The 18209-nt window shown below is 48.3% G+C and overlaps 1 protein-coding gene across 4 annotated transcripts in view; it reads left to right on the forward strand.

Moving 5' to 3' along the window:
* The first annotated feature begins 2991 nt into the window (after positions 1-2991).
* TBC1D16 (TBC1 domain family member 16) overlaps positions 2992-18209 on the forward strand; it is a 30004-nt gene continuing 14786 nt past the window's right edge. For 3 of the 4 annotated variants that reach the window (XM_065415798.1, XM_065415799.1, XM_065415801.1), the window contains exons 1-2: positions 2992-3169; positions 5205-5835. In XM_065415798.1, the coding sequence (XP_065271870.1) occupies positions 2992-3169; positions 5205-5835 (809 nt within the window). Of the gene's footprint in view, positions 3170-5204; positions 5836-12401; positions 12437-18209 lie in introns of all 4 variants that reach the window. The other variant, XM_065415802.1, reaches the window with a different exon arrangement.

Consider the following 18209-nt stretch of genomic DNA (forward strand, 5'->3'; position numbering starts at 1 on the left):
GGAGACGGCCTGGGCCTCTTCCGAGATTCCTGGGGGGCCCCTTGAGAGCTGCAGTGGTGCTGGATGGGAGCTCCTGCTCTGTGCGTGGAGAAGTAGCCTCTCTGTGTCTGTTGCCTCCAGCGGGAGTCCTCTCCCTTTATTGCTCAGATGCTTTCACTGAATCATAGCTGCCTCTGCCTTGATCTCATATCTCACTCAAACAGGTTCTGAATCTTTCAAGTGGTATTTAAGGTTTTGGTGAGATGACTGATGCGGCTAAAGTCCATTCTCTGTGAGGTACACGCAGCGAGGAGCAGCCTATCTGCCCCAAGACAGGATACAAGCTGTGCGGACTATTACATTGCTGTGATACAGGCTAAGTGTCTCCACTCCGGAGGTGTTGGCGCTTCGGGTCCTGTGATAAACAGGCAGGTTGCTCAGTGTCGCCAATCGCCATTGCTGTGAATTCCCTCAGCATCTTGTGTTGAAATGTTATTTTGTAACTTCTTACAGAGACAGTAGGGGAAATTGCTCCAGACATCCCTCGGCTTCCTATTCTGGGCTGGGGAGGGACTATTTTTTGTTTACGATTGTTGCAAAAAGCTCTTCCCCCTATCGAGAGTCTGAGCCTACAGTGCTGTGTTCTAAGACAGCCTGGAGAAGAATCAGTCCGGAGAGCCCCAGGCTGTGTTGTCTCTTTGAGGCTTGTGCCTGACAGGTGTGTTTCTGAAGGTGTGTGCAGCACTAGGGTCAGGAGTGAGCCTACGATGAGGCCAAAAAGTAAAGAAGGGCTTGCAAACCGATCCCCTTCAGAGCCACGTGGGCTCAGCACGGAGCAGGGTCGAGCCATCTCGCTCAAGTCCCATTGATGACTGATGGGCACAAGCTGCCTTTGCTGAGGTCATGCTTCCAGCAAACACAAGTCAGGAAACTTGCAGTTCAGGCTTATGGCTTTTCCTGTAAAAAGGGCACTGTCAGCTACTCTTCGGAGCCTCGTTTACTGTCTCTTGTGACGAGCTCTTCAAAGCTGGAAAACAGTATTTCCTTCCCTGCCGCGTTTACCCTCCCGTTTGAGAAATGCTCGTTTTTCTTTTGCCTCTGTGTTTCCAGTGCAGAGAACAAGCTGCTCCCTTTTGTTCACTTCTTTCAATAAACCAGCATCGCTGGTGATGCCAATGTAGCATCCCACTACTCTGCTGCCTTGTCTACCCAGACTGGGAATTGGACATCAGTTTCCTGCGTGGCCATTAAGCCCCCAGTTTGATCTTGGCAGTTCTCCCAGCTCCTGCTGGCCCAGGTGGGATTTGGACTGGAGTCTCCAGCAGGCATGATCGGTTAAATCATTGTAGACAGGCCAGCTTCTATGCCTTCTTTTTCAGGTAAAGTGCTTTTTAAGGTATTAACCAGTGAAGCTGTGTTCAGAAGGGCGAGGGCTGTTCAGTATTAGGTGCTGTGAACTCTTCAGGCCCCAGTGGTGTTTCTAGTGCACAGAGTGTCTCTGCGAGTAAGGGGGGTGGAGGGGTTCTCACTGACCTGTAACTTTTTCTTCTTTCTGTTCCTGGCTACATCCTTTGCTTGTTCTGCTGGTACGTGGAATGTACTAGCTGATCTCTTCAGGTCTGCACTTGGGCCCATGGAAATCTCTGGTGCGTGCTGGGTCAGGTTGGCCTGTCCATTAGGGAATAAAGAGCCAACAGAAAGGAACAGCTTTGTCTCGGAGAGAACTTCCCAGCGGTAGCTGCTTTCCCCTGTCCTTCAGGTGGAACGGAAGCTGGAGCTCTGCCTTTGTGTTTCGGGTTGTTAGTGGGATTGCTTTGTGCCTGCTCCGCTCCGTGTTTCAGCACATCAAGCGCTCTTCCTGGCCTAGCTGTTTAATTATGTATAGCCTGAGCATCCCATCTGGATTCGGGATCTGGCTTCTCATTGACAGCGCCTCATTTTCAGTACAACGCTTACTTGGTGGTTACAGGGGGATCATATTCCACAGCTAGCTTAAGTTACCTATTGACGGATGAGACGCCCCCCACGTGGCCCAGGGATGGCGTTCCATATTCTGTTCCAGAATCCATTTGCCTGCTGCGTGTTGAATGTTTTCTCCCTCTTCCCATCCCCCCCAAAAAGCCCTGTTTAAATAATGTCAAGGTTATGCCAAAAGTCAGAAAATCCAAGCGAATGGCCTTTTAAGCTGTACTACCATCAAGGGATCAAGCAGAGGCCCTGATGCCAAGGATGGGGTTTCTGCCTCCACTTTCATTTCCCTGCCTCGTGTTGGGTCACCTCACGTCACAGCTTTTGTGTACTTTGATTTTGGGTAGACCCTGCAGGATTCCCCGGCCTGCCACATGGCCGTCATAGGAGAAACATATCAGACAATTTTCTGAGCCCTCCAGGTCACTTGTAGTTGGGGTTTTTGAATGACATGAGTTGCTCCTTCACCTCCTCTCCCCCATTATAATAACAATACTTAGCTCTTCTTGCCCCCCAGGGAGCGAGAGCCTGGGACCAGGACTTAAACCTTGGTCTCCAACACTGTAGTGCAGGCCCTGCCTACACCAAGCATGCTTCTCTGGTTTCTCACTTGCTAACACCAGCAGAGCTCCACCAGTGTGGGGCAGCCTAGGGTGCATGGCTCAGCAGCTGGTGCCACGGCCTAAGCACCATGTCAGTCTGACCTGCTTTGAGTCTCTCCGGACCTGTTGTGGCACGGCCGAGTCTCTTCCCTTCTCTGTGCCTCAGTTTCCCCATCTGTGAAGCGGGGATGATAAGACTGATTCTGAGTGGTTGGAGATGCGGGGATGAGGTAGCAGCTGACGGGAGCCTTGCCTCTCTGTGAGGGTAGCAGCGTTGTCCTCGGTTGGTGGTGGTGGTTCTCCACAGCAGGAAGTTCTCGCTCCTGTCTTGCAGCTGTCATGTTGCATTTCTCCTAACGCTGTTTCTTCCCTCTTGGCAGATCTTTTGTCTGAATTGGGCTCCTGATTGAAGTTGACGGATAATGGAAACATTCCCCTGGCAATGTCTCTGGGGCGACTCCTCCGACGTGCCTCTTCGAAAGCCTCTGACCTCCTGACCTTAAACCCCGGTGGTGGCGGTGGTTCGTCCTCCATACTGGATGGGGAGATTATCTACTCTAAGAACAATGTATGCGTCCACCCTGCCGAGGTGCTCCCAGGTGTCGGGGAGCATCACCCAGGTGATGGGGTGCTGCGCTTGCTGCTCACTCTTCTTTCTGTCTCTGGGAGTGTCTGCGTGTCCATGTCTGCATGGGGTTGGCATGCATCTGGGTCTGAGCACTTCAGGGGTGTTACCGTGGGGAGTGGGAGCTGAGGGACTGAGGAAAGGCGTCCGCTGAGCTGAGCCGCCACGTGTTCTCATCAATGTATCTGTTGTTTTCCAAGGAGCTGTTTGGTGGTTTGAGCAGGGGATGGAGCAGTGGGATTCCTGGCTCTGCCACTGCCTCCCTGCGTGACTGTGCACTGATCACTTCATCTCTCGAGGCGTCAGTGTCCCCAGCTATAAACCAGGGCAAATGCTACTTGCCTTGGTTCCCCGGGGCAGTTGGGTAATGAGGGTTATCATTAATGTCTGTAAAGTGCTTTGAGATCTCCAGAGAGGGTCAAAGTTGTCATTTAATGTGTAACACTTGGTCCTTCCCTCCCTCAGCTGCACTCTGGGAGGCCAAGTGCCATCACACCACCCTGATGGAACCAGCAGCTCCTTCAAGCATCCGGGGACAAGGAAAACCCTGATATTGGCTTCACTGGAGTCGATATAGGGCTTATCTTTTCTTTCTTTCTCCCCATTCTTGTCTGCTAGTGGGACGCTGTGTAGCCTTGTAAATGGACACCCGGTACTGGCTTAATATTGCAAAATAATTATTTTGCAAATATTGGTTTGCATTAGACTTGTGTGTGTGACTATTTTGGGTTGGCTTTCCAGGAACCTTCTAGTGCCCTAGCTCTGCTAGGGCAAATACTCAGGAGTAACCAGTGTTTAGCGCCCACATAGAATGGGGATAATTAAACAACAGTGCAAATCTGACATGGAAGTCTGTAATTCAAAATTCACTCTTGATTAGTTGCATAACTCGCCCAATCGGGACTGAAATGAGGGCATGTGATTTCTGTAGTTACCCGGCCCAGAAGGTATTTGGCAGATGAAATTCAATGTTGATAAATGCAAAGTAATGCACGCTGGAAAACATAATCCCAACTATACATATAAAATGATGGGGTCTAAATTAGCTGTTACCACTCAAGAAAGAGATCTTGGAATCATTGTGGATAGTTCTCTGAAAACATCCACTCAATGTGCAGCGGCAGTTTAAAAAGTGAACAGAATGCTGGGAATCCTTAAGAAAGGGATAGACTATAAAACAGAAAATATCTTATTGCCTCTATATAAATCCATGGTACACCCACATCTTGAATACTGCGTGCAGATGTGATCGCCCCATCTCAAAAAAGATATATTGGAATTGGAAAAAGTTCAGAAAATGGCAACAAAAATGATTAGGGGTATGGAACAGCTTCCGAATGAGGAGAGATTAATGAGACTGGGACTTTTCAGCTTGGAAAAGAGACGACTAAGGGGGGATATGATAGAGGTCTATACAATCATGACAGGTGTGGGGAAAGTAAATAAGGAAGTGTTATTTACTCCTTCTCATAACACAAGAACTAGGGGTCACCAAATGAAATTAATAGGCAGCAGGTTTAAAACAAACTAAAGGAAGTATTTTTTTCACACAATGCACAGTCAACCTGTGGAACTCTTTGCCGGAGGATGTTGTGAAGGCCAAGACTATAGCAGGCTTCGAAAATCAACTAGATAGGTCCATCAATGGCTATGTCAAAAGCTGGGAATGAGTGCCAGGGGATGGATCACTTGGTGATTCCCTGCTCTGTTCATTCCCTCTGGGGCACCTGGCATTGGCCACTGTCTGAAGACAGGATACTGTGCTAGATGGGCCCTTGGTCCGACCCAGTATGTCCATTCTTATGTTCTTATTCATAAGCCATTTGCAGATTCAAAGGGATTATTTGCAAATAATGAATATTTGAGAGTTTCACAGTCTGTTTGCAGATGGAGGAGAAATCTGCCAAATGACTGGATTGCTTTAGCCCAGCTGTATTGGCAATGGAGGGGGGCAGGGGCTAAAAATGGCTGATAAATGTCCTGAGAATACAGTTTAAGTCCTAACCGGTTGGTCCTGTGCTCTCTTGAAGGCTATTTATGCTTGTACATGGAGAAAGATGAGCTCCTTGGTACCACGCTTATCCTTGCCTGGGTCCCAAACTCCCGTATTCAGAGGCAGGATGAAGAAGCCCTGCGCTATATCACCCCTGAGAGCTCCCCGGTCCGTAAAGCTCCCCGCAAGCGTGGCCGCCACACTCAGGGGTTTTGCACCGTCCAGCAGGCTTCCCCAACCGATCAGAAACGAGCAGTAATTCCGAAAGACGACGAGATCTTGGCTGTGTCTCAGCTTGTCAGAGATGTGGCTCACCTCGGCTCCCCTTCTGAAGAAGGGGAGAAGCTGTCTCAATGTTGCCTGGCAACTGACGGTACCCACAACTCCACACAGCCTGCCCACAGTGACTCAGGAATCTTATCGACAATCAGTTCTCAGGAGGAGCAGAACAGATCGGAGTTGTCAGTGGAGGGGACAGAGGAAGGGCTGGACTGCAGGCTAGAGCAGGGGGAGGACGAGGGCTCCTTGGAGCTGTCTGCTGATGATGTGAGCAGGGATAGTACTTTTGACTCTGATTCTGATGCCTTCTCCTCCCCGTTCTGCCTCTCTCCCATCAGCGAAGCCCTTGGGGAAGGCAGCAGCTCTGTGTTTCTGGATAATGAAAGCAGGTGAGTTTGTCACATTTTTACAGCTTCCTGGTGGGTGGGGTGGGGTGGAGGTGAAAGGAGGCTGACAGCTTAAGAACATAAGGAAGCTAATGCGCTTAAAAGAGGCATTGAGCTCAGTTTAGCTGCTCTTGCATTGGGTTCGCTTTAATCCCCCTTCTCATTGTTTTATTCCCTTCCTTGACATCTAACTTGAAAAGCCTTTGGGGAAATGCCCTGAGTTGGCCAGTCCCTGTTCTGCTCATTGGAACCTTCAGGCTCTTCCACCCTTCTGTGCCCATAAACTCATTCTGCAGGGTCGCACGGAGGCACCTGGCGCGTGAACCTGCCTGTCTGCCGTGGGTCTAGCGCTATGGGAAGGGGTTCTCACAGCAAATTCTTTGGTGGCCTCAGAGTGCGGCTACCAACTCTCACCGGCGGCTGCACTGATGCTTTCCTAAAATACTTCATTAACTTTAGGAAAAACAATTAAATATGCACAGATTCACATCCAAGTCATTGCAATGTATATTTGTAGGGTTTTTTGGCAGATTTGGTAACAAAAATAATGCTGCCTCCCCCTTCCCCCCCCCCCCTCCAGGGCTTAGTGGGTCCTGGGGCTTGCTGAGAAAAGTGATATTTGTATATTTGTTAATATCACAGCACACTTAGTAGCTACCTGGTGTACACTGGGAGCCTGTGAAAAGTGATATTAACAAGCATGCAAGTATCACTTTTCACAGCAGACTTGCTAGCTGAGGCTAGGTCTACACTGGGGGGGGGATCGATTTAAGATATTCGCGTAGCTGAATTCGACGTATCCTATTCGACTTACCCCGCTGTGAAGACAGCGGCAAATTGACCGCCGCGGCTCTCCCGTCGACGGCGCTTACTCCTCTTGACGAGGTGGGAGTGCGCGCGTCGATTCAGGGATCGATTTATCCGTCTAGATGAGACGCGATAAATTGATCCCCAAGAGAGAGATTTCTACCCAACGATCTGGGCGGGTAGTGTAGACTAGTCCTAAGTGATACTTGCATGTTAGTTAATCAGTTTTTTCAGGAAGCCCCAGGACCCATTAAGCCCTGGATGGGGGGCAAAGGGGGAGGCAGCGAGGGCCTGGTGGGATGGATGTGGGGCCGGGGAAGGCAGCAGGGGCCTGGGACGATGGGGGTGGGTGATGAGCCCCACTGTTGTGTGGCCAGAGCCAGGGCCTGGTGTCTGCTGCCATGTGGCCAGGACCGGGGCTCAGTGCCTGCAGCCAGAACCCGGAGCTGGGGACAGGAACTGTGTGGCTGGAGCCAGGGATCGGAGCCACAGCTGGAGATGTGGGTCAGCGCCCAGGGCTGGTACCTGCTGCTGCACGGCCAGAACCTGGAGCTGGGTGCCAGAGCCCAGGAGTGCGTGGCTGGAGCCAGGAGTCAGCACTGCCGCTGTGTGGCTGGAGACAACGCTCACTGCCGTGTGGCCAGGGCAAGGGGTCAGCACCCAAGGCCAGTTCCCACCACCTGCGTGGCCGGAGCCCAGGGCCAGAGCTGTGGGTCAGCGCCTGCTGCCGCACAGCTGGGGCAGGGGGTTAGTGCCAGGGGCTAGGGCCGTGTGGCTGGAGTCCGGGGCCAGAGGCCTACTGAAGCTCTGCGGCTGGAGCTGGGGGCTGGCGCCCAAAGCCCCGTGTTTGGAGCCAGCTGCCATGCAGCTGGGACTGGGGGTCGGCGCCTATGGCCAGCACCTGCCACTGTGTGGCCGGAGCCTGGGTCTGGAATCAGAGGCCGGAGGCTGAAGCCTCACCGGCAGAAGCCAGGGTCGTGTGCCCAGAGCCAGGGGGGAGGAAGAGGGTCAGTACCCGCTGCCCCGTGGTCAGAACCCGAGGCCGCATGGCCAGGTTCCTGAAGTCCCGCTGCTGGAGCCTGCCACCCAAACCCCCTCCTCCAAAGTGGGTCAAGAACTCACCTTGCTCTTGCAGCGTTGTGCCCCCCCTCTCTCCAGAGGCAGTGCAGGGCGCCGCATCCAGGAGCAACAAGGAGGGAGGGGGAGGGGCCGATGCTTCTCCCCCATCACCACCCAGGAGGCTGTCATGGGTGGACAAAAAGCCCCTGGTGGCCACATGCAGCCACGGTGTCCACATTTGAGAAATGTTGATCTAGATGGGATCCGGTCCTCCTCGGGAGTGCCTGTTTGGGGATGAGGAGGACACCTTGGCACTGAATTAATGTCTGGAATGCCCCTGCATCCTTGCTGTACATTGCACTAGCACTGGACAATATTTCATGTCTTTCTGGCCTGTATTCTGTAGTCACTCTCACCCTTCAGCCATGGTGGGGCTGTATGTGCCACAGTCTCGAGGCACAACTAGGCTAATGTAAGGATACCGCTGTGATTTAAAACTGCCCTGGAAACCGGGTTCACATCATCCTTTGTCTCTCAAAAATGCCCAGAATTTATGCAAACTTGTAGGTTGGACAGATTTTGCCACTTTCCTTCATGGGGTGATCTGAACCCCTGAAAACAGCCAGGGCTTATAAAGGAAGTGCCACGTCAATTGTAAGTCTAGCTGCACTCCCAGAGCCACTGCATAAAGATCCAGTGCTCTGAGCAGTTCATGCGCACTCTGCATTTGGTCTGTACCGTAAGTAACTGCAGGTCTCCAAGGTTGTCCGGGATGGAGCTGTAGATTGGATCAATGGAATGTGATTAAATAAAAGCTCCAGAATAGTGCAGCAGCACGCAGCTGTCTGGCATGTGTGATCCATCCTGCTGGTGAGGGCACCTTCATGTGGCCACAGGGTTGTACTGCATGCAGGATCATGACCTGCCCAGAGCAGATTTAGTGTGGTTCTTCAGGTCACATGGAAGAACAGTGTTAGTCTGAAAACTTGTGCATCTTAACATGGTATTCTGCACTGTCCCTTGCCCCTTTTGACAGTCAGCACATTGTTGGATTTCTTACGCTACATACAGTATTTGGGATTAAAGTGAAGCTGTTAAACATATTTTGAAAAACACTTCCCTTATTAATAACACACACAACACTTTGGATTATTAAATATCACCATTTTTAATAATCTAACTTCGTTCTGTACGTTTACTCCATGTCCTTCGCTCAGCTTGAATGATGAAAATAGATTTGTTGGCTGCACTTGTTATCAGGAGGTTTCCAGTGATTTTCATGTTCAAGTTCTTTCACACTAGCACAGTGCTGCAATGTCTAGGATTTTACATGCGTTATTGCATTTTCTTCCATATGGGGGGGGGGGGGGGTTAAAGTTCCATAGTCTTGATGGATCTTAAAATATGGAAACACCTCAGTTAGTCTTGAATGTGTAAAAGCTTCTTTTTAAACAAAGCCTACAACTGTCAGTGGGAGACATAGAGGAACTGGCTCTGCTCCTTTGAAAGAAGTGACGCTACTAAGATGACATTCCAGTCTCTTTTAGAAAGCAGTTTTCTGTCAGGACAATGTCTGCATAAACCTATGAGGAATTTGCATTTATTTTCAATGCTTGTAGTCACTTGGTGATGACATCTCTGCTCCTGGCATTACATAGAACTGTTGCAAAAAAGCCATCATGTTGTAAGGTTGCCCAGGCCAAAACTCGGGTTGAATTTGGCCTAAAATGTAGGCTTCTTAAAAGCAGGTTCTCACAAAACCTAAGTGCAAGGAAAGTGCATCCATTAATACTTCTCAGTTTCAGTGGAAAGTTTTAAAAACGAAAAATATTTCTCCAATTTTACCTGTTTAATGTATATGCTCTTCTGTAACACTCATCACTACAGTATGTCTTCCAACAATTATTGACTTAATCCCACAGATTGAAGTAGGAATGAATGATCCCCGTTTTACAGATGGGGACAGAAGTCCAGTGAGATCGTGTTGCACCCAAACTCTGAGCCCACATCTCAGAAATCCCAATCCAGTGCCTTAGCCACAAGACTGTATTTTCTAAACAGAGCTGCATTTTGCTAGGGCTCTAGCCCCTGAGGGTGAAATTGACTAGACAGAGACCACAAACAGTTAAAATTTCACCTCCCAACTGAAATTCAAAAAATAAACATAGTGAAAAGTCAGAGTTTTAAAATTCGTTCAGCATTAGTAATCTCAGGCAGAGATAGTGATAAGGAAGGAAATATGATTTATTTTAACTTCATTTTGCCTCTGAATTGCCACAGCATTTTTTACAGGGCCTGTCAATTAATCTAGCTCGCGTGAGCCATCTGGTGGCTAACCCAAAGTACTTCTGCCGATCGTTCAAAAAAGCAGTGGCGACCTTTTAAAGACACTGCTGAAACAGGCATGTTTCCTTATCTGGCACTGATTTAAGAAGCCTTTGGCAGTGCAAGTGGCACTGGCAGGTGACTTGCAGCAGATCAATAAAACATGGATATTTCATTGTTTGGGGTTGACAGGCTTCTGTCTAATCCATCAGTTCGTATGGCACCTTGCTCCTCACCGTGGCACCGTCTTAAAACACACTCCCTGAAAACTGCTAACTAAAATTTTCCATGGGAAACTTTTTGAAACTCTTGTTAGGCAGCATTCTCCTGTGTGCTTCCTGCATTTGCTCCGTTTTTGTTCCTAGAGTGTCCTGCATGAAAATGGGCTCCTTGTTTCTGAATTTCCTCTGCTTGCTGTTCCCTATCTGAGTCAGAATGAGAGTGTAGATAACATTCCCATTGTTGGCAGACTCATTCTTTTCTGAAGAGGAATAAATGTCTCCTGTTATCTTTTTTTTTTTTTCTTCCCTTGGTTTTGGGTTGTTTTCATGAAGATTCTGTGCCTTTCCTGAGATCACTTCACAAAGCCAAAGGGATACATGTCACAGGTTCTGTCCAATCACAGTCCCCCCTCAGCAGTCAGTGACTGAGAAGAATGTGATGTTGTTTAGGTGAGGTGTTAGGAATAAGCAGCAGGTGCCCCCAGACTCCTTAGAACGCCGATGAACTAGGCAAAACACTTGCTCATCCAGAAGCGATGGGTGTGATGCCATAATTATTGGGTAAAAGTCTATGGCCTGTGCAGGAATTACTGGGTGAGGTTTTCTGGCCTGTGTTGTACAGGGAATTGGACTGGGAGATCACAGTGATCCATTTGGGCCTTAAAATGGATGAAAACCAGAGAGGGTGGGAGTGAGGAAGTCTGAGAATGTATAACGTGCACAGACTGGATGCATTCTGTGCAAGGATAGCTTCAGGAGGTTTCATTGAAGTGAAGATTGAACAGAAGAGACGGAATCTCCAAGTCATTGCAGAGGCTGGGCAGAACACGTTTCACATAAGGAGTACAGTGCATCTTTCAAATGCAGCAGCCTTAAAGCATGCAGCCTGGAGCATCCCTGTGATAACACAGCCTCATGCTAAGGAAGACCCTATAGTAACATGCTGGTGTGTGCAGAATGGGAGTGGGGAGGGAGAGGGAGAGGAATAGGTTAGAGGCATTTTAGCTTCAGCATGAACCTTTACACAGCAAACTGATTTTTTTAAATGACTGTAAATTAGGAAAAGTGCCCAGTGTTAAATAAACGGTTTGCTTCTCAGTTTGCAGGGCTGTCAGGAATCCCATGTAGTGGTTGATGCTTTCACCTGAGTTGCAAAATTCCTCAGGCTAATAGTGAAGGGGAGAGTGGAATCATTTCTGTACACATTCTCAGCTCCCTTTTGGTGGAGCCTGGCACCTGCTCTTGTGTGAGGTGCTCTCGTGAATTTGGGGAGCTGCTCTCTGCTCAGACTGCCAGCGCTCTCCGTATTCACATGCCTACAGGGAGATGTTCAGTGCAGGAGCTGCCAAAAATAATGATAGTTCTTTAAGGGACTTCATTTGGTGGTGGCAGCATTGGAAATAATTATTTTTAACTAGTTCTCTTCTTCCTTTCCTCCCCTGTTCCTCATCCCCTGCCACTCCACCATTATTCCTGGGTTAGATGTCAGGGAATGTTGTCTCATCTTTCAAAGGGAACTGAGTCAGGACTCTTGGGTTCTGATCCGAGCTCTGCCCTGACTTATTGTGTGGCCATGGGCAAGTTCCTTAGCCTCCATTTCCCTGGTAATAAAGATGGGTTTATTGTACCTCCCTTCATCCTAGTGGTTGAGTCGCATTTGACTCTTCTCTACAATGTCTTTTAGCCAGAGTTCTCAATGTTGCTTTAACTGACGGTTAGGCCAGTTCTGGACTGTTGAGTTGTTACTGGATTTTGTGCTGTGTGTTGTAACCGGGATTTTCTGTGCCTTGCCACAATAACTCCCAGTTAACGGCAGTTTCCCCTAGTAATGGATGGCAGCACTACTAGAAAATTTCCACACTTGTGATGAGCTGCGGTCACTGGAGTTTGCAAAGGAACTTGAAACTGGTTGTGGGGACAGTTGTTGGCCTCAGTTCTCACTGACTTAAAGATGGAGTGGACATATCATGGAATTGTCTCCAGTGGATTGCACGGGTGGAATTAAAGGCAACAATTAGCTGTGCAATTAGAACTCAGTTACCAATTCTGCTGATGCATGAGCCGGAATATACTCCAGTTCACCCTTCCATCGCTGTGTGTGCTGTGCAGGGCTGGCAAAAATATCTAGTATTCTATGTTAGCCACTGAAAGCAGCAGATCTGACTCTGATACACACACCTCAGATTGCATCTGTAAGAAGCTGCCGTTTTTACACAGCCAGTTTTCATAGGAGAACTGCGCTGTAGCTTAGTTCTTGGAGGTCCTAGACAGACATAAGTTCAGAGAGGAAACAAAACTCTTCTCTCAGACAGTCTGGGGGGAACACACAACACAAGGAAAAGGCTCCTCGGGAGTCCTGCTTGATGCAATTTTTACAGATTTGTTGCACATCCTGTTGTTAAGCCTCTTCCCTGGGATTTAATCAATACGCTATTTGGTGAGCGGGGGAGCTGCCGAGTGACTGAGGCCAGCTGCTGGAGCTGGTGGTAACAGAGTGCAGTGTTGCATCATGTTGTTTTGGCAGCTCACCTGAGAGGCTTGTTGCTGTTCAGGCCTCTGCAGAATAAAGCAAAAGCAAAAATTACAGGACAAATGAGCTGAAATGAATGAGAATTGGCAGAATCTCTGAAGTCTGCAGGGGGCTGGGCTTCATCTTCCTGGATTGGAGCCCCAGCCTCACTGCTACAGCAGAAGTGATTACATTCTTTCTTACAATTGTGGGGACTGATCTCTGTATTCAAACCCTCCTGCAACCTATTGCAGCATCTTGTGTCATGGACGTAAGCCTTGGGGATGAGCCTGTGGGGAAGGGCAGCTGGCTGCCAAGCTTCCGCTGCTTTGGGCACTTCTCGCTCCCCAGTATGTCACCCTGGAACTTGCTGGAGTTTACAAGTAAAACCTCCATCTGAAGAACAAGTAGCTCCATCCCCACTCAGGACCTCTGCAGAAATATCCAGAAGCTGTTGCTCCACTGAAATTACAGCCTTTTTGTTTTTCCCTCCCTTTGATTTGGAGAGGTATTGAACAGAGTCAAGTGCTTGGAAGAGTTTGGCTAATAATAATACCAGCTCTTCTAGCGCATTTCCTCCATAGATCTCAGAACCCTTTGAAAAGGTCAGTCTCATTATCCCCGTTTTACACATGGGGAAACTGAGGCACAAGGCGGTGAGGTGACTTGCCCCCGGTCACTCAGAAGGTGAGAGGCAGAGCTGGAAGTATAACCCAGATCTCCCAAGTCCCAGTCCACTGTTCTAGCCACTAGGCAACACTGCCTCCCCACTGGCTAACCTGCAGCAATTAGTGGTGGTGCTCCAGGCAATAACACCAAGAAGGTGGGACAAATCCAAGAGAGTGAAAGGCTAGAAGGCTCCATCTTGCCCTGTATAAATATTTAAACAGCAGGAGGATTAATTTGGGCAGACCTTTTTTCACTTGGATTTGCTGCCGGATTTCTGTGGAAGAGCATAGATTGACAACTTCTAACTGAACATCATTGAGAGAGGGGAGGGACTCTTAGCTTGAGACTTTAGTTAAGGAATGTGCAGAAAGAGCAGATGAGCTCCTAAGAAATACAGGTCCTGTGCACATGCCAAAAGCCTTAATAAAGCATCGGGCAAGAAGAACAGAACCCTGAGGAGATGCCAGCGGACTGCCTGGCATGCCTTCCAAAGCTTTTCCGGAGATGTCAGCAGCTCGTTTAAAAATAGCTCTAACTCTTGCTTTGAAAATTAACTTTGTCTCTTCACAATTAACACTCTTGCTTTGAATGAGCAGATTGTGTGGTGACCAGGTTTTCAGCCCCTTTGTGTTTTCCCTCTGCCATCTTTGTCCTGAAGGCTCTGCTGAGAGGCAGTTCCCAAGGAGACACCTCACTCACCGAGGGCATCTCTGGAAACCAACCAGACTCTGCCCCAGCCCTTGGCTCTAAAGTTCCCTTGGCCTTGGCGGTTAGCCCTGACGGGTGGAGGGAATTCGAAGTGTCCATTGCCAGTGCCAGAGGGTCGAATGCATATTGCGTGTTGGCGAGCACGCTGGCGAGTTCTCGGCGGCGCGGGGGGGCGGGGGGGGCGGCATGTCGATCTGTTGCCCTGCACTATAATGCCTGTCTGCCCAGAGTTTGGCAGCAAATGCCAGCCTGTGCCTAAAATAATGAAAACTAGTGCTTTATTTTTAATGGCCCTTTTAAAAAACAAATACTGCCCCAGTAGGTTAGCTGTAGAAGTCAGCAAGCAGAGGTCTTTGTGTGACCAGCAGATGGCAGACTTTTCCCAGCACAGCCAAAGCAAGGTGAACCAGCTTCTGCCTGAGATGTGCCCGATCTGCTCAGCTCCTCCCCACACCTGCTTCTCTCATACACGGAAATGTATCCAATATGATCATTTGAGAGGCAAGAAAATGATGCGTGTCACTAGAGTGGGGCCAAGCAGGCGCCTGTCAGAATTAGGCTCCAAGTTTTAGCTACCTTCCAGCATGGCCCATCTGCTGCTTACCTTTGTTCTCAGCAGCTGGAGGAACATCATGTCTCACTCTCTGTGTCACCATCACTGCTGCTCACATCCACCTTCGAACTAATGCAGAGAGCTGGCCCTGCCTCTCCATCAGGAAGATCACCTGCACACACCATCTCTTGGTGGATCAAAGAAAACCTTGCGTAAAGCGCCTAGCATGGTGCTGCTGCTGCAGAACCACATCTCGGGGGACATGGCCTCTGACCTTTCCCCTTCTGAGAAACCAGGACTGAGAGATCTGGAGCATCTGGCTGCCTTCAGATCAAGGACAAGGGAAAAACATTTGCTTCCTTTCTCTCCCGTAAGGCACAGTGGGAGGACACACATGACACATCTAAAGGTCTTGGCTTTTAGAAGTGTTAGATATGCATTTAGGTACCAGGGTGCATTTTGAATGAGTATAGTGTACTGTTCTTAAAGTGCAGTTCTTACCCCTTGCGTCTGATGTGCGGCACCTGCTGCTATTCCGCTCCTGAGTAGAAACCGCCACTTTGGCCAGATAGCGTTATGTGAACAAATGACCAAATTATTCACTTCCATAGTACAACTGAAACGTTGAGTCCCAGTATTTGTGTTCTAAAGCCCCATGTCCTCGGAGTGACAGGTGCCTTTCCCACATGTTTGGCATATCCTAGGAAGTAAGAACCACTTAAGGAGCTTTGCTTTTCCTGCATTGCCTTCTGGCAAAATAACCTTTCCCCAGGGGCAAAAGAGATGGTGGTTTCCTGTAAACATCTGAACAGGCTCAGGGAGATGTGCAGTTCTTCTGGACTCCAAGCCATTCACTCCATGGGTGCTTTCTTCAACAAACAGCTAGTCTGTAGGAGTCATAGGTGGGATCCCACTTTAGCTAATGAAACTTCGGGCTTGTCTACATACAGCTTTTGTGCTGCTATAACTATACTGGCTTAGAAACACATTGTCATTATGAGAATAAGTTATAAGCACTTGCATACTGCTATAACTTCATCCACACGAGGGAACTGCACCACTTTAACTGTATCTGTTTCTAAACCGATAGAGCAGTACAAAAACAGTGAGTAGACTACCCCTTAATAAAGCAGATCCATGTTTGTCAGCAAAAGGAGCAAATTTGGATCCCCTTGAGGGATCCAATGGGGCCATGTGCACAGTTGCCCATAGGAGGAGCGGAAACCATGTGGTGCTATTGGATCCCACAAGGATGGCTTTGAGAAGCCGAGCCTGCTAGGTGGGATTAGGAAAGGGCAGCTGTACCAGCTTGTTGTAAGAGGCCTTACAATAAAATGAGTTTTTCCAGGTAATTGGTGGTATTATGATTGTTAGTTAGTTGTGTTATGGTGACACCCAGAGACCCTAATCCAGACTGGAGATAAACTGGTCTTGCAGGTATTCTGTCTGTCTTGTCAGGGAGGATTGCTTTACCTGAGCCAGAACAACAAGGGTCCTTTCTAAATGTACAGCGGCAACGTAGCTATCACCTTGGCTAGTCCTTGCAATAATAACAATATTAAGCACTTACAATAGCCCTCCACAACAACCTTTTAGTCAGCTGTCCTCTTCCCCCCCCCCCCACCTTCTGCCACTCAGAGAAACGTTTCCCCCTGGGAAGTCTCTCACATTGTTTTGCAATGGCAGTAAGATTCTCTCTGGGTGAGGCTGGCTGTGCTAACTTTGGGGCAGCAGCAGCACAGAGCCTGGAGAGTTGATCTGTCAGTAGAAAGTCCTTCTGAATTCCTATTTCATTGCTTGGAGCCAAGAATATAAGAACAGAGATAATCTTCGGGGCTTTCAAGGGGCTGGGGTTTTGAAGGCTTGTTTGTAATTAGCATAATTAGTTGACAGTTTTATTTTTGCCTGGATGGAACTGTGGAAAAAACCCAACACCAGAATAATCCATTGATTTAAAAACAAAAACAAAACAAAACAATTCCTAAGAACTCTCCCCTTTTCCAGGCTGCTGTGGGCTGAAAGGTAAACATTCTTCTTTGGGCTTTGCTGAGAAATCACTTTTTCCATCTCAGGAACTTTGTGTTACATTTTGATTAATTTATTAATGAGTTAAAGCCCTGGCCTGAGGTGCCCCTACTCTGTATGAAATGTTGTCAAAATCTGTCATTCAGCTTTTGAAATACTTCCCTTTAAAACAAAGGTAAAGTTTACATCACTGAATGGCATAAATTATTTGTTATGTTTGGTTTTTCAGGTACTGTGTGTTTTTTATTCCTAAACAGCAAACTGTTAGCCCTGCCGCTATTACCCACTACGGAGAAAGTCTTTGCTTTGGTTTTTACCTAAGCAGACTTCACCTGTTTATCAGTCTGATCTTTGGAAAAGATTACTTGTGTTTAAGCATGTGTATGTATATATTAAATTCTGCAATTTGATTGGATCCACTACAAACTCCTGATGGTTTTTCCTTCCCATTTAAATTCAAAACCATTAACTCAAGAATTGTCAATTTTTGTCTTCCTTTTGTTTATTGTATAGTAGCTAGGAGCCCTCTTGAAGATCACCCCGGCTGGTCTCATAATGCCCTTATTGCCAGCCAGAACCACTCTGCTTCCCTCCAGCTCACTACTAGTTCATCACGGTAAGAATTAGTAGGCAACAAAGCCTCCAGTGTAGTTAGCCCTCTCGCTCGACTGTTTCTATTGCGCTCTGGCAGGAAAGGAGCACCCCTGTACTGCTGTGGAGGGAGCTGCTTTCTCAGCCTTGCAGATTTGCTTTTACATAAAAAGATTCTGGGTGATAAGGCACCGGCTGCAATGTGTGTTCTCCCGAGCTCTGGGCGTTCTGCGTGTTCAGAGAGGAAAAGCTGCTGGAGAGAAATGTGCACTTAGACCAAACTAAACTGTTTGATCTTTGCTCCTCAGGAACAAACATATTGTGCTGATCAAAAGGCAGAGTGGCACAGTCAGGTTTCCTTTCGTCCTTTTTGCTGCACTGTACTGACACGCTTTGTCATGCTTGTGTTCGTGGTGTTTAACACTAAGGCAAAACCCCATCCCTGATCTTACTGCTAGGCTTTGGCTACACTAAACGGCTGTGTCGCTAAGAGTCGGGCAGTGTAGCCACTGTTTGTCGGCACTTTTGCCGACAAAATACTTCCACCCCCAACAAGTGGCGTTTGTGTTGTTGACAGGAGAGCGCTCCTGCAGACAATGCGCTGTTCACACTGACACTTGCCATGGCAAAACTTTTGTCTTTCGGGGGGCGGGGAGGCTTTAGCACCTCTGAATGACAACACTTTTGTGGTTCAATTGCCAGTGTAGCCCTAGCCTTAGTGTCTCGTGGGCAGAGGAAAGGGAAGGGAGACGGTAAAAGCTGCTGCCTTCTCCTGTGGCCTGTGCAGATGAAGTGATCTAGTTGCAAGGCATCATTCTCTGTTTCTGTCCCTGTTTGGTGAGGAGCAGATGCCAGTGCAGTCTCGTGCTCTGAACCTGTTTCATAATAACACAGCTTTTAAAAGTGGTGT

The sequence above is a fragment of the Emys orbicularis genome, chromosome 13, assembly GCF_028017835.1.
Source record: "Emys orbicularis isolate rEmyOrb1 chromosome 13, rEmyOrb1.hap1, whole genome shotgun sequence".
Taxonomy (NCBI): domain Eukaryota; kingdom Metazoa; phylum Chordata; order Testudines; family Emydidae; genus Emys; species Emys orbicularis.